The sequence below is a fragment of the Carya illinoinensis genome, chromosome 3, assembly GCF_018687715.1.
Source record: "Carya illinoinensis cultivar Pawnee chromosome 3, C.illinoinensisPawnee_v1, whole genome shotgun sequence".
NCBI classification, from domain to species: domain Eukaryota; kingdom Viridiplantae; phylum Streptophyta; class Magnoliopsida; order Fagales; family Juglandaceae; genus Carya; species Carya illinoinensis.
Window position 1 is genome coordinate 4119702 of NC_056754.1, and position 13590 is coordinate 4133291.

Below are 13590 nucleotides of genomic sequence, written 5' to 3' on the forward strand. Positions count from 1 at the left end.
GATTTATGAGATGTTCCTTCTGGTACAAGCATTTGCGAAGGAATAATGTCACATTACTTTGACTGCTATATCTTAGGATAATTAGATATGCGTGCGTGGCATAGAGCAATAGCACTGGGCATGCATGTAAGCTCTTATTATTTGCCAAATTAAATAATCATTCATGCAACGAAGCTAAAGAGTATATATGACCAGGATTTTTATTTGCATTCCCAATCCCAGCAAGTGCGCGAAACACATCGAGAAACTTTATTGTGATTTTCTATGGAGTGGGTTAGGAGATGAATTCAAGTTTCATCTAGTCAAGTAGGATAAGGTATGCTCACCAGTCTCCTTCGGTGAGTTGGGTATTAGAAAGTTGAAGATTTTCAATCGTGCCTTACTTGGGAAGTGGATGTGGAGATACAACATGAAACCGGAGGCTATATGGAAGTTGATGATTGAACTTAAATATGGAGGCATATAGGGGGGGTGGTGCACTAGAGAAGCTCATGGGGCTTATGGAGTAGGAATTTGGAAACACATTAGAGGAGGGTGGGGGATTTTTGTTAGGCACTCGGTTGGTATTGGGTAATGGGTCTAGAATAAAATTTTGGATTGATCGGAGGTGTAGAGATCAAGCTCTAAAGGATTCTTTCCCTTCAATTTTTAGAATTGCATGTGATAAAGATGCATTAGTGGCTGATTGTATGGAGTTCTTTGGGGACCTAGTCCAATGGAACGTGAATTTCACCAGGGCGGCCCAAGATTGGAAAGTTGGCAGCATTGAGGAGTTTTTGGTCTTCTATACACCATGATACTGAGAACACAAGGAGCTAACATGATATGGTGGATACCCACCGGTAGAGGTATATTCTCAGTTCGCTCTTTTTATAAGACCCTCACACAACCACAGAACATTGAGTTCCCATGGAGAAGGATTTGGCGAAATAAGGTGCCTCCCAAAGCGGCATTTTTTATATGGGTAGCAACATTGGGTAAGATCTTGACTTTGGACAACTTACGGAAACGAAGGGTGATCATACTAAAATGGTGAAATTGTGGATAACTTCTTGTTCCATTGTGAGGTCGCTAGAACGCTATGGAATGAAGTGTTCAGCAGGTTAGATTTTGCTTGGGTGATGCCTGCCATAATGATTGAGCTCATGGCTAGTTGGACCAATCTACGAGGTCTCCCACAAATCTCAACGGTGTGGAAAATGGTTCCGATATGTATTGTGGTGCCTATGGAAGGAGCGAAATGACCGAACGTTTGAAGTCAAGGAGCGTTCATTGGAAGAACTTAGATTATTTTTTGTCAACACCTTTTTTCTATGGGCTACAATTGTGGATTTTCGTGGCCTCAATTTTCATGAATTTCTAGTTTCTATTTCTTCTTCCTAAGTAGGTGTTATCTTTTGTATACCGTCTTGTGTACTTGGGCTATGCCTATTCATATCAAAATAATCATTTACTTATGAAAAAAAGTATATATGTCCAAGAAAGGACTGAGCTACAAAATAAATACGAATAAACATGAAGATTTATCACACTTCACTCGCAAGTTATGGCCCTTCGCCAGCATGTGATTAGAAGCAAATTTTCGCTCTAACAAAACAAATGCCGCATAGAACAATTTAAGCATCAGCATCCAGTATGTGTTTGATGACTACGCTCCATGATAGAGCAAAATTGCCACAAAACATGCAATCACAAGTTAAGGCCACCAAAATTATCACAAAGATATAAAATGAAAAACACAAAGATGTGCTTTCTTCGGAGTACATACGGTTTTGCATCCTTGTGAAGCATTGGCATGATAGTTTGAACTATGAGTGGAATCATCACAGAATGTGAACCAAGTGATGGAAGCATTCCCAAACTCTTTAGCTGCAAGAGTAGTTGGAGGAAGAAAAAAAATATCTAGATAGTACGGAAAATGGCAGAGCCAAAAGACAAGGATAATATGCCCTGCATTAATGACAAAAGAAACAAAACCAGCATGGGAAAGGAAAGCTTACCAACATATTCTGGTTTAAGATATCATTCCTGGTGAATATGTCATTGTAAAATAAAATTGCTAACAACAATGGAACTCCCAGTTTAGCGTCCATAACACCAATCGAGGCCAAAGAATCCAGGGCAGCACTTCCCAGCGACTGATGGATCACCAAAACACCAGCAACAGCACTGAGTAACAGGGGCATTTCTACAATGCATATAAGGCGAACATGTGACATGATGCAAATGAAACTTATATCCTAAAAAAATTAGGCCAAATCAAACCACTTTTTAACATTGCATGATACATAACACCAACCAATTACCATTTAAAAACAATTCTTGAGGCATATAGAGATGTGGGGAGGATTTTCGTCTGTCAACGATCCATAAAGAATATTGTCTTAGCAGAGAAGCCCAAGATCTTGGTAAATTAAGCATTTCTTTGCCATCAGCTTTACAACTAGAAGCAAAATTTAAAAAGAAGAAACTGGATGATGAATACTGATCCTGAAAAGACAGAACAAAAAAGAATTTTATATTGCTGGCAAGAGTTCCATAGCCATAATAAGACTGTATTCCTAACATTGGACTATCCTCTCACTTCGAACCATAAATTAGAGACTGGTGAACAATACTGTGATTATTATTAGATTCAACCTTATTTTAAGAGTGGGAGTCATATAAAACTTGAATATAGAATGAATGTCATGAAGTTGAAACATAACACTAGTCCACTTTAAGTGCATAAAGTATTCCGCTCAACATTGTGCTTAGCACTCTAATAAGTATTCATAGGATCCAAGATCAACAAAATATAATTTCAAAAATAAATGGTCCAGATATGAGATAACAAAAAGAAACCTGAAACCATAAATGTTGCAGGAGCCTAAAAACAATAAATCCAGGTGTGTTGACAGATGGAAATCTCCTTTCCATTGCAAGTTCATTCTTCGTTGCCAACAATGTTTTTACTAGAAGCTTTTCTAATGTGACAAGCAACTCAGTTGCAGCTCCTTTGACACACTTAGAAGGTGATGACATGAGGCTGATGGCAGGAAACACAAATAAAAGCTCTTCGCTCAAAACAGATACAGTTCTGCCGATATCATATCCTGCAGTAGCAAATGTTATATAAGCAAAGTATTTTAACTTCTCAAAGAAAAAAGATATATTACATAAGCAAAGTGGCAGGAGAAAGAAGGAAAATATAATATAAAATAATCATTAGCACTTCTGAATAAACAGAGCAAGTCAGAACCGAACTAAGCCAGATGAACAAAGATCAGCTGTTGCTGGAAAATAAAGATCAAAGTGTCATCTCAGTAACTACACATTCATTCAAGAAACTAAGTATATATTATATAATCAGAAGGGTCAACTGGTGAGTATGGCTATCAAGACATATAGCGGACATAATTTGTGGGACCCTAGGTAAGAACAAGAATGGGAATCAAATGAAAATTAAGTTCCCAAGGCGTATAAAAAGATTGAGTAGATGTAATTCCCTGCATAACTGCATGGATATTCCCGATTAATAACATGGATTCACATTGACAGAAGCCTCTGAACATAAAACTAATGCAATTATTATTATTATTATTTCAATAAGTAAAACTAATGTAATTAATTATCAGAATGTTTATGAACTTGCCATTTTTTAACCTATAAAAAAAATGAACTTGCTGGTTTAACTTACCATTTTCACATTTCCACTTTAAGAGGAAGTGGAAAATTTTCAGTATCGAAAGTTGTTCATGTTCAAGCTCTGACTGAATGAGGATAACAAATAATGATAGCACAGATGATGATAATTCAGGTACATATTGCAAACCATGATCTCTTTGGACTAATAATATTCGCTTCCCCAGTTCAACTATGGGCTCATTTACACCTGAGATCCCGCAATGACAGGTACATAAAGAAAGAACAGTCTCCAACATTTCCACACCACATAGTTGAGCTTCAGTAATCAGCTGCTAACATGGACAAAGACAACAAGGAACAAAAAAGTAGTAACTACAAATGAACCAATGCAAGAGAAACAAGGCGGTACAGTCAGTGTACATTGTGACAGCCGATTGAAGACACAACAATAAAGAAAAATTATTTCACGAGCTGAAGTCAAGTCATAAGTGCATACCAATCCCCTTCCAGCCAAATTTCTCAATACCACTATATATGTATCCACCATACATTCCACAAAGTACGTATAATTCCTACATCCCTGTCAATTATCAAGACGAGCACCCAATTAGCATGAACCTGCATTGAAACAATCAATCTTATACATAAAATTATCACCTTGACAGGAGGAGATAAAGCCTATACTTCTTAGACAACACTTTGCTGAAGAAGTACTTACTTCTGAGTTTTTCTGAGGAAGATACTTGGTGCATTCCATTAGCAACTTCAAAATTGGCATTGCCTCAAGAGGGAATGAGCAAGAAAGAGATGCGATTGATGATACTAAATGCCTTGCAAACAAAGAGGATGAAGAATCCGAAAAGGGTATCCTTAAAATCGAATAATTCAAAAAGGGTCTTAAAAATTCGCAAACTTCCACCATTCCCAGCCGCTTATTTTGTGCCATAAACAATAATACTTGCTTCACGAGCTCAGACTGAACCTCTGGTCGGCACGATAGAACCTGCCACCCATTACAAACACTGCTTCAAGGCTAAAAATCTACAATGGCTTGGCAAAACTAGGGTCACCAGCATCCAAATTTTCCGATAACGATGATTGTTTAGTTATATCGAATTTATACCAGAAGGCTTAGTTGCAATTCTATCGTAGATTGCTTCAGCAACAATAATTGGACTGTATTCACATATATAAATCATAAAATACGAATTTAAGTTTTACGCTGAAAAATGAAAATTACAGTCCTGAGACCCAACGACACACAATGAAAGTTAGGACAGCAAGTGATGATATAGGTCGCCGACCCCCCAGAGTTATTTCTCAAGCGAACTCCATTTAAAATTTAAAACATTCCTATGAATTCCTTCCAATCTACTTAAAACTCTATACTACACAGCCCAACTCAGTAAGTCATTCATTTCTCGCACCTTGACAAAAGGGTGAGTCTCCGTCGAACTAAATCTCCACGATCCATTATTCCTCCCAAACCCAAACCGAACCAGAAACCCCAGCCCTTTAACAAAAAGGTCGATGTATTTCGGATCAGATCCTTCGAGGGCGGACTGGAGCTCCAGCAACCCGCGAGGGATATCCATTTGCGAGTCCGTTACGAGGCGGCATAGCTCTCGAACGGATTGGTCCACAACGGCCGGGGAGATTGAGTGGAGACACTGAGAGATGGCCTCTCTTCCGGGTTCGGATTCGGAGTCCAGGTACTTCGGTGCGGACCGCAGCTTCGAGAAGATCGAAATAACTGCGAACTTCTGGAGCGAAGGCTGTGGCACTCTGGTCTTTTCGAGTAATGGAGCGTAAGTGTCCATGGAGAGAGAGGGGGGGGGGGGGGGGGGGAACTTGCCGTGTTCAGTAACAGGGAGTGACTATTGAAGACGCTGATAGCGGTAAACAAACGACGCCGTGTAGAATGGCAAACATCCGAAGAATTCGTCAGGGTTTCATTACGGGCCCGTCCAGCCTTAACAACATAACTTTTAGCAAAACGGTGCGCATTGTCGTATTGCGCTTGCGCACCTTTTCAAGAGGCCAGGTCATCACAGAAGAAAGGAGCACTTGGGTGTCCGTCTCCCTCCCTCCCTCGCTTCCTCTCTCACTCCCTCCTAGAATCAATCAACGAGAACGATGTCGCTTACGGTGCTCGACGATGATATGGTTCGCAGCATGTCAATTGGAGCAGTTTTCTCTGACTTCGTAAAGTTTCCGCTTCCTCTTTCAACTTCTTTGGTCTTTATTTGTTTGTTAAATCGTATACAGGGATTGTATTTTTATTCTCCAACACCGTACGACACTGAAACTGGAAGTATATATGAAGTAAAATCTAAATGTTTTATAGGCCATCGTATCTATTTTACTGTTAAAATTTCAGGTCGGAAAGATAAATTCAATAGATTTCCATCGGAAGGAAGATTTACTGGTTACAGCCAGTGAGGATGATTCGGTGCGATTCTACGACATTGCAAATGCTAAGTGAGTTCTTCTCTTTTAGCATGTTTGAGCAAGATGGTGATAACAGCATGTAGCACATAGTTTTTTGTGTCATTTCAGTGAAACCTTAAGAAAGTTTTTGGCATATTAGTGCTTATTCTTCAAGTTGAAAATGCACAAAAGTTTATGTGTCTAGTAAAAAATATGGGTTCACATTAGCACCAGTAATTTTTGCCAGCATCTGTGAGTTCAACACAAAATTAGCGGGAGGGGGTTGAGGGGTCTCACCCGTTTGATTAAGCATATTAAGTTAGGATTGACTCATATATACGCCCTGAACTTGTTTTTATATGAATGGACCCCGACACATGACATTCAGAGCTGTCATTTTATCACAATCCACAAACCTAGCATGAACTCAACACAAAATTAATAGGTTAGGGTTGGAGGATCTTACGTGTTTATTTAAATGGGTCAATTTGGGGTAGAATGCCTTATGTGACGATCCCCCAAAAATCACAACACGAGTTACCAATCTTATTTCAAATTGAATGGAAAGACGGGAAGTAAATGGGTAGATACTTTATTTTTTAGAAACTTTCCTGTATTTTAGGGCATCTAGGAAGGCACATCATCCATGGTAGAATAAATTGTGAAAAAGAATTATACATACGTAACCAGGCCCAATGAAATGGTTTTATTTCCTTCTTTCCTTTCTTTCATTTCATTTTAATTTTTCTTTTGTTTTTGTTTTTTATTTTTCTATTGCAATTTGTTATGAAATTCAGGTTGCTCAAGACCACATATCATAAGAAGCATGGTGCTGATCGTATATGCTTTACCCACCACCCTAGCTCTGTTATATGCTCTTCAAGGCACAATTTGGAGTCCACAGGAGGTGAGCTTCTTGGCATAAACTAATTGATTTGAGGATCAGCTCCAGTGTTTGTATTTGAGAAATGATGTCTTTTGGGGTTTATCTTGCCAGAATCCCTGCGGTATTTATCAATGTATGATAATCGGTGCCTTCGATACTTCAAAGGCCATAAAGAAAGGTTTGGATCTCGTGTCACTTCTGCTAAAAAAGCAGGAAAGTAATTTTGTAATCTGTCATCTCTTTGTAATTCAAATATGTTCCTTACCTTATATGGTTTGTACATAGTAGTAGAATCTTTACCTTCTCATGAAAATCATGCCGCTCTTCTGCTATAGTGCTTTTGGCTCGCTACCAACCTTATAGAATTGCCCATTTTTTATTTTGGTTGAACCAAAAGATAATGAAAGAGTTTGTCATTTTTTGCATCTTTTAATTGTTGATAGAACGTAAATTTATGTGCATGGTTCCTAAAAATAGATCTATCAATACTGTTTATTTATTTTCCTTACATATCTTCTACGAGGTTGTGATGCTGATCACACTGTAAATATGTTGCTGTAGAGTTGTTTCGCTCTGCATGTCTCCAATTAATGACAGCTTCATGTCCGGTTCTCTCGATCATAGTGTCAGAATATGGGATCTTCGTGTAAATGCCTGCCAGGTTTGTTTCTGTTGTCTTATGATTGATATGAATACTGCTGGGTGAATGAGTAATCAAGCGAATCTGAAGTATACTTGTAAATAACATACCTAGCAAAATGGAGACTGAACCCCCCCCCCCCCTTTTTCTCAAAAAATAAATAAATATCAGACCAAATTAATTTGACATAGGCAGTGGAGAATTCATCTGCATTTTCAAGTCTGAAAGAAATATGTGATCATGATTTATTCTTACTTTCATAGTTTTCAGGGGATTCTACGCTTGCGTGGTAGACCTACAGTTGCGTATGACCAACAAGGCCTTGTCTTTGCTGTAGCGATGGAAGGGGGTGCAATTAAATTGTTTGATTCACGTTCCTATGACAAGGTTCTTACACATAATGCTCTTAACTTAAAAATCTCCCAATCCATATGTCACAATCTTCATTTATCTTCCACTTGTAGGGTCCCTTCGACACTTTTTTAGTTGGTGGAGATACAGCAGAGGTTTGCGATATCAAATTTAGCAATGACGGAAAATCAATGCTATTGACGACCACAGATAACAATATTTATGTTCTTGATGCTTATGGAGGAGAGAAGGTTGGCTACTATTCGTGACTCTTTTTTTTTCTTTCTAATGAATTCTTGAAGTTTTGTGTGCTTGTGCCTGTGGGTGGGTGGGTGGGTGGGTGGGTTCCTGTGTATGAACTTCTAAATCTTGTCTGCTGTCCAATTGGGGTGATTGAAATTTTGAAACTGGGCCTATAGACTCTGTTGGCTTCTTGGTCTAGTTAGGTTCTTGGTATACGTATGAAATGTCTACGGTACCTTATCGATCTTTCTTTTCCGCAGCGCTGTGGGTTCAGTTTGGAACCATCTCAAACAACAAATATAGAGGCAACTTTTACCCCAGATGGCCAGTACGTGGTCTCAGGTATTTAGTTGTTCTGTTGTCGATGTAAATATAGAATTTGAATTATCTTTCATTCAAATTACAAATTTATGTATCTTACTCAAACTACATATCCAATGCATATATAGAATTTGAAATATCTTTCATTCAAATTGAAAATTCATGTACCTTATTCAAACTACAAATCCAGCATACCATATATATGGATCATAAACCTTTTCTGAGTGTGGTATTGAATATATAAATTTTTAACATAAGTTTTCAGTCTAGTAAAACTTGTAAATGAATTATACATAATTTAGACACCAGAGAATACATTTCATTTATTTTTCTTTTCAAGCTATAAATTCACTTATCTTCCACAAATATTAGAGAGATATTTTAATGTCAAGTGTTAATGCTGGAGTTTTCACTAGCCAACAGTTACACAGTATTATACAGGTTCTTAGGGCTAGTTTGGGCACTAGGGATTCTCAGATATTTTAGATATTTCCTTCCTAAACATCACTCAAACTCAATACACTTTCAATTTCAAATCTTCAACTTTTTCTTCTAATCATTATCCAAACACAAAACCCAATACAATTTTCTCCATTTCCAAACAAAACACAAAAAAACAATACATCTTTTTCAAATTTTAAAACAAAAATAATATTAAAAAATTATATTGAAATAATTTTTTAACTTTATAATATTAGTGTTCAATTTGTTTTTTCTTTTCCCAAAACTCAATAAAACATTTTAACTCAAACCATTTAAGTACTATTTGCAAGCCATTTCTCTACTATTCGCAAACCATTTTACTACTATTTACAAATTATTTCACTACTATTTACAAATATTCTAAGATATTAGAAGACTTTGTTTGTGTACATAGGTATTCTCAGGTATTTTTTTCTTAAACATCACTCAAACATAAAAAAATAAAAAAAATAAAAAATAAAAAATAAAAAAAACGTTTCAATTTCAAATTTTCAACTTTCAACTTTTTCATCTAATTATTAACTAATCATTACAATTTTTTTAAACTTTTAAACAAAACATAAACAATAATACAACTTTTTCAAATTTTAAAACAAAATTTTTATTAAAATTTTTATTTAAAGAATATTTTTACTTTATAATATTTTTATTCAACTTTTTATCTCTCATTTATCAAAATTTAATAAAACATCTTAATTCAAACAGTTTTACTACTATTCGCAAATCATTTAACTATTATTCACAAATATTCTGAGATATTCCAAGTGTGCAAACAAGCCCTTATTATTTGTATGTTTTGTTCACTTTTCTATAGTAGTTCTACTTTGTAGCCTATTTTGTTCCTTGACCGTTCTTGACAATCATGTCTCTTCAACAACTGGCATATTTTCGTTTTGTGGTTTGATTAATTTCGTTTTGTTCATTGACTGCACGACTCTTTCGTACAGGAACACGTTAATGTCGTGCCTTCAAAAGTTCTGTGTACATTTCCAATAACTGCACAAACTGAAAGCTTTTCCCAATCCTATTTAACTTTTGCACAGACTACTATATGTCAGATTTAAGTTTGACATCCAAGATCTTTTTGTGATATATTAATGTTAATCAAATGCAAATTTAATTTTGTTTTTCTTCTGCCATTTGTTTGGGACATCGGAACTATTGTTTTCTTTTTCTTTTTGGTGAAGGCTCAGGAGATGGAACCATACATGCCTGGAGCATCAACATGCGAAATGAGGTATCAATCTATTGTAATTTGCTGCCTGACAAGGTTTTTGAAGAAATCTGTTCGTGGCAAGGCATGGGCGTGGCTAAATATTATTTTGTTGTCTCTCCCCCTTTCTCTCCATCCCCATCTCCCTTGTGTCAAAAATAGGCGGGAATGGCAGAAAACTGTATACATTAAAACTTAATTAGTAGGACAGTTTTTCAGTAGGAACTTAACCTTGATTACCCTTTTTAGTTGCTAAAGAAAGACGTTTCACTAGATTGATAGTTGATACTAATTACTGGACCTCTACTTTTTGAGCGAAGTGGGTGTTCATTGCCATTGGATAGAAACGGTTTTGCTGAGAGTACTCTCGAGGAAATCCATGTGAAAAATCAAAACCTTATCCATCACCTTGCTGTTGATCTTAGTTCATTATATCACTTGGTCGTGTAAAATTCAAAATTCTGGACACTGGTATCCTTCGAGGTTATGATTTAGAGTAATGTTATACACCACTCTCGTCCTATTTTCATCCTATTAAGTAAGATATGGTTTCATCCTATTAAATAAGATGTGGATCATTTATCACGATTAGATGAGAAAGAAACATGTGATAAATGATCATTAAATATGTCATATCATACTTAGTGGGATGAAAGTGTGATAGTAATATGGTTAATAGAATTTTCCTATGATTTATGATTTGAGTTGATGAATAATATGATTTGTATAGGTGGCATCCTGGAACAGTAACATTGGGGTGGCATCGTGCTTGAAGTGGGCACCCCGTAGGGCCATGTTTGTTGCTGCATCAACTGTGCTCACGTTTTGGATACCCGACAATTCAAAGCTCAATGCTGAGCCTGTTTCTATGGACGCCGAACCTGCGACCCAATCCCAACATATTTCCCAATGAGCCAGCCTCTGTTCTATTCAGGAAACTTTTCGTTCTCGACCATTTCAATTTCCAAAACTCTTACGTCATGGTTACTGAGTAAAAATATTTGTATCATGTTTGCTGGAATTTTCGATCAGGCGAGATCGAAATGTTTTTTTGTAAGCGATAATATATGCTTGGCCAAGGGCCAAAAATTTGGTTGCGATCGAAAGTGCTGTATAAGCTCGTGTTTATACTCTCAGGTGCTCATGCTTCTGCTTATACTGATAGATGCCCTTTTAGGGTTGATTATTCAAGTTCTAGTTAATTTCTGAGCTCCATGACTGAATTGAATGGTGAGAACGAATTGAGTACCTCGAAAGGACACTAGATTCGTAAATAGCCCGGCGTGGTCTTTCTAAGTCCTGCAAAGGGTATGACACTAAATACAAGAGAAGCAAATCAAGGACATAAATAAACACGTTTAAATTCAACCATGCAACCATAGAAAGAACACAACGCTAAATTTCCAAAAGCTCCCCAGCCCAATGCCAGACTTAATCTACTTCTAAACACGCTTACAATTACATGAACAAACACGTGCACTAAAAAACCGACATTAGTATTTATAAGAAACGACCCTTCAAAGGTACGTTACTTCCATTCCTCAAATGCTCCTCCTCCTGTCTCTTTTATTTTTATTTTTTTCATCCACCCAGAGGAATGGTTGTTAAAAGTAAAAACCGGCCTCTAGCCTGTTTTTCATGTCCTCCTTCCCTCTTGGGCCTTACTTTGGATCTCTTGGCCCACCTCCTTGGTCTTCTGGCCCACGTAAGCAGCCATGTCCTGCATGCGCCTCTTTGCCTGATCCATCTCATGCGGCAAGGACCGGCTGGCCTGTCGGAGGTAATTAAGTACCCAAGAGAGCGATACCAGCCCCGTCAACCCTAAAGCTCCCGAGCTAAAAAATCCAGCGATAGCGAGGCCGATAGCAATGCCGGCCGGGACAAGAACAGGGCTGCAGATGATAAAGAGTGGGGTGGTGATAGCAAGCCCAATCATGCTTCCAACGAGCGTCAAACCAGCAAGTGCAAGCAAAGTGCCGCCTACAGGGAGGCCGCCGAGGACTGCTAGGATTTTGGTCGCCGATGGGCCTCTCTGGGACTTTGGACCACCGTTATAATGGCGTTGCGGGTGAACTTGGACCTGGTGTGGACGATCGGCCATGGGTGATATGTGGTTGAGCTCTGCGACCGAGCAAGGAAATTTCAAAAAATATATATAAGATTTAGTTCAGAGTTATCAGAAATAAAATATACAAGAGAGATTCATGTGAGAAAGGTGGCCTTAATGGTATTATATAGAGGGGTGGAGGGTGCAAGGCGTTGACACGTACATGTTAGATGGTGAGTTGGGGCTTTGCATGAGGAACAAGTTTCAGGGGTGACTTTTTAGGAGCATTACCCAAAAATTAAAAAGGATGTTAAAACTTAGAAGGGGGTGGCTCCTTTGGCAGGAGTATGTTGCCACATTTTTGTTTCTGTTCGGCAAGATCGATGTGCTTTGCCTAATGTAGTACATGCAAACTCAACAAGTGGGTTTTCAGTTTTGGTTCCTGGAGCGGGCCTCGTGCGCACACCGCTGCATGTGTTTTGCTGGGTTCAAAATGGTAAAACATTTTTTGCATTTTCGGGTTAAAGGCCGCTGTGTGCTTGCGACAAAAAGCCGGAATGGCAATCTTCCTTTCATGGGCTTTCGAGCTCTTTCTTGTTGCTTACAATGCATGGTTTTGTGGTTTGCATCTGTACTTATTTGATTCCTCGAGAAGTGGTTGTATTTTGGTTGGGCTGGCGCGGACAAAGAGATCAAGTGGACATTAATGCAGTTATCGGGAATGGGAACTCAAACCGAATATTGCAGAGTTATTGCCTATACACAGGGCCTTTTGCGTGATTATGGGTCTGCCACTTTCATCAAATAAATCCCAGTGTGCATGCCTCGTCTATCTCGTTTTAAACTACCAATCTTTCATGATCAACTATAACTTGAATGAATGAAACAACTTCTTAAGTGAAAAATGTAAACAATATTTATTGTAGTCTATGTGAATTGTTTTAACGATATTAAATTATTGTATGGCTTATTTCATATATATCTCTATTAAAATTTTTAATTTCGAAAATCTTAATTCATCTCGAGATTTCGGTGATGATCATTTGGAACAATCTATTATGCTAAGCCAGAAAAAAATCGATCGATCTCTACATAGTTCGTGAGTTCATACTCCATGCATGATGATCATGATTAGGCCGCCCTTCCTACACTTCATGTTTCTAGTAATCATCGGAGATTATTTGCTTGTACGTACGCATTACGAGAAAATTAAATTTTTTTTTTATTAATTTATTACAACAAAAATATTATTTACATCTAATTTTAGTTGGAAAAAGTCATTTCACTATAATTAATTAATCACAAATAAACAATTTTTTTATAGTGACTTTTAAACTAAAATCAAATTA

General features: G+C 37.5%; 3 protein-coding genes across 6 annotated transcripts in view; 1 reads left to right on the forward strand and 2 right to left on the reverse strand.

The window, feature by feature from the left end:
* The window catches only part of LOC122302624 (protein RST1), a 31436-nt gene extending 25958 nt beyond the window's left edge, over positions 1–5478 (reverse strand). The window contains exons 1-8 of one of the 4 annotated variants that reach the window (XM_043113962.1): positions 5055–5478; positions 4346–4630; positions 4124–4207; positions 3680–3956; positions 2845–3095; positions 2307–2490; positions 2001–2188; positions 1769–1869 (exon numbers count right to left, since the gene is read on the reverse strand). In XM_043113962.1, coding sequence (XP_042969896.1) covers positions 1769–1869; positions 2001–2188; positions 2307–2490; positions 2845–3095; positions 3680–3956; positions 4124–4207; positions 4346–4630; positions 5055–5447 — 1763 coding nt within the window. In that variant the 5' untranslated portion in view covers positions 5448–5478. Of the gene's footprint in view, positions 1–1768; positions 1870–2000; positions 2189–2306; positions 2491–2844; positions 3096–3679; positions 3960–4123; positions 4246–4345; positions 4631–5054 lie in introns of those variants that run through there. The other 3 variants (XM_043113961.1, XM_043113964.1, XM_043113963.1) reach the window with 3 other exon arrangements.
* Positions 5479–5618: 140 nt separating this feature from the next.
* LOC122302625 (protein ANTHESIS POMOTING FACTOR 1) lies at positions 5619–11407 on the forward strand. Its single transcript, XM_043113965.1, has 10 exons — positions 5619–5832; positions 6008–6108; positions 6855–6964; positions 7055–7121; positions 7505–7604; positions 7854–7970; positions 8048–8185; positions 8438–8519; positions 10169–10218; positions 10925–11407. Exons 1-10 carry the CDS (start codon positions 5764–5766, stop codon positions 11105–11107), a joined length of 1017 nt encoding a protein of 338 aa, XP_042969899.1. The 5' UTR covers positions 5619–5763; the 3' UTR covers positions 11108–11407.
* Positions 11408–11539: 132 nt separating this feature from the next.
* On the reverse strand, positions 11540–12407 carry LOC122302627 (oleosin 5-like). The gene has a single exon (XM_043113967.1). It carries the CDS (start codon positions 12293–12295, stop codon positions 11831–11833), a length of 465 nt encoding a protein of 154 aa, XP_042969901.1. The 5' UTR covers positions 12296–12407; the 3' UTR covers positions 11540–11830.
* Between the last annotated feature and the right edge of the window lie 1183 nt (positions 12408–13590).

What these genes read in the sequence shown, in the direction of transcription:
- LOC122302625 (XM_043113965.1), top strand. Translation starts at nt 5,764, where the DNA reads ATGTCGCTTACGGTGCTCGACGATGATATGGTTCGCAGCATGTCAATT. An exon ending in TACGACATTGCAAATGCTAA is followed by an intron (nt 6,109 to 6,854) that starts GTGAGTTCTTCT and finishes TATGAAATTCAG; the next exon opens with GTTGCTCAAGACCACATATC. An exon ending in ATTCACGTTCCTATGACAAG is followed by an intron (nt 7,971 to 8,047) that starts GTTCTTACACAT and finishes TTCCACTTGTAG; the next exon opens with GGTCCCTTCGACACTTTTTT.
- LOC122302627 (XM_043113967.1), bottom strand. Translation starts at nt 12,295, where the DNA reads ATGGCCGATCGTCCACACCAGGTCCAAGTTCACCCGCAACGCCATTAT.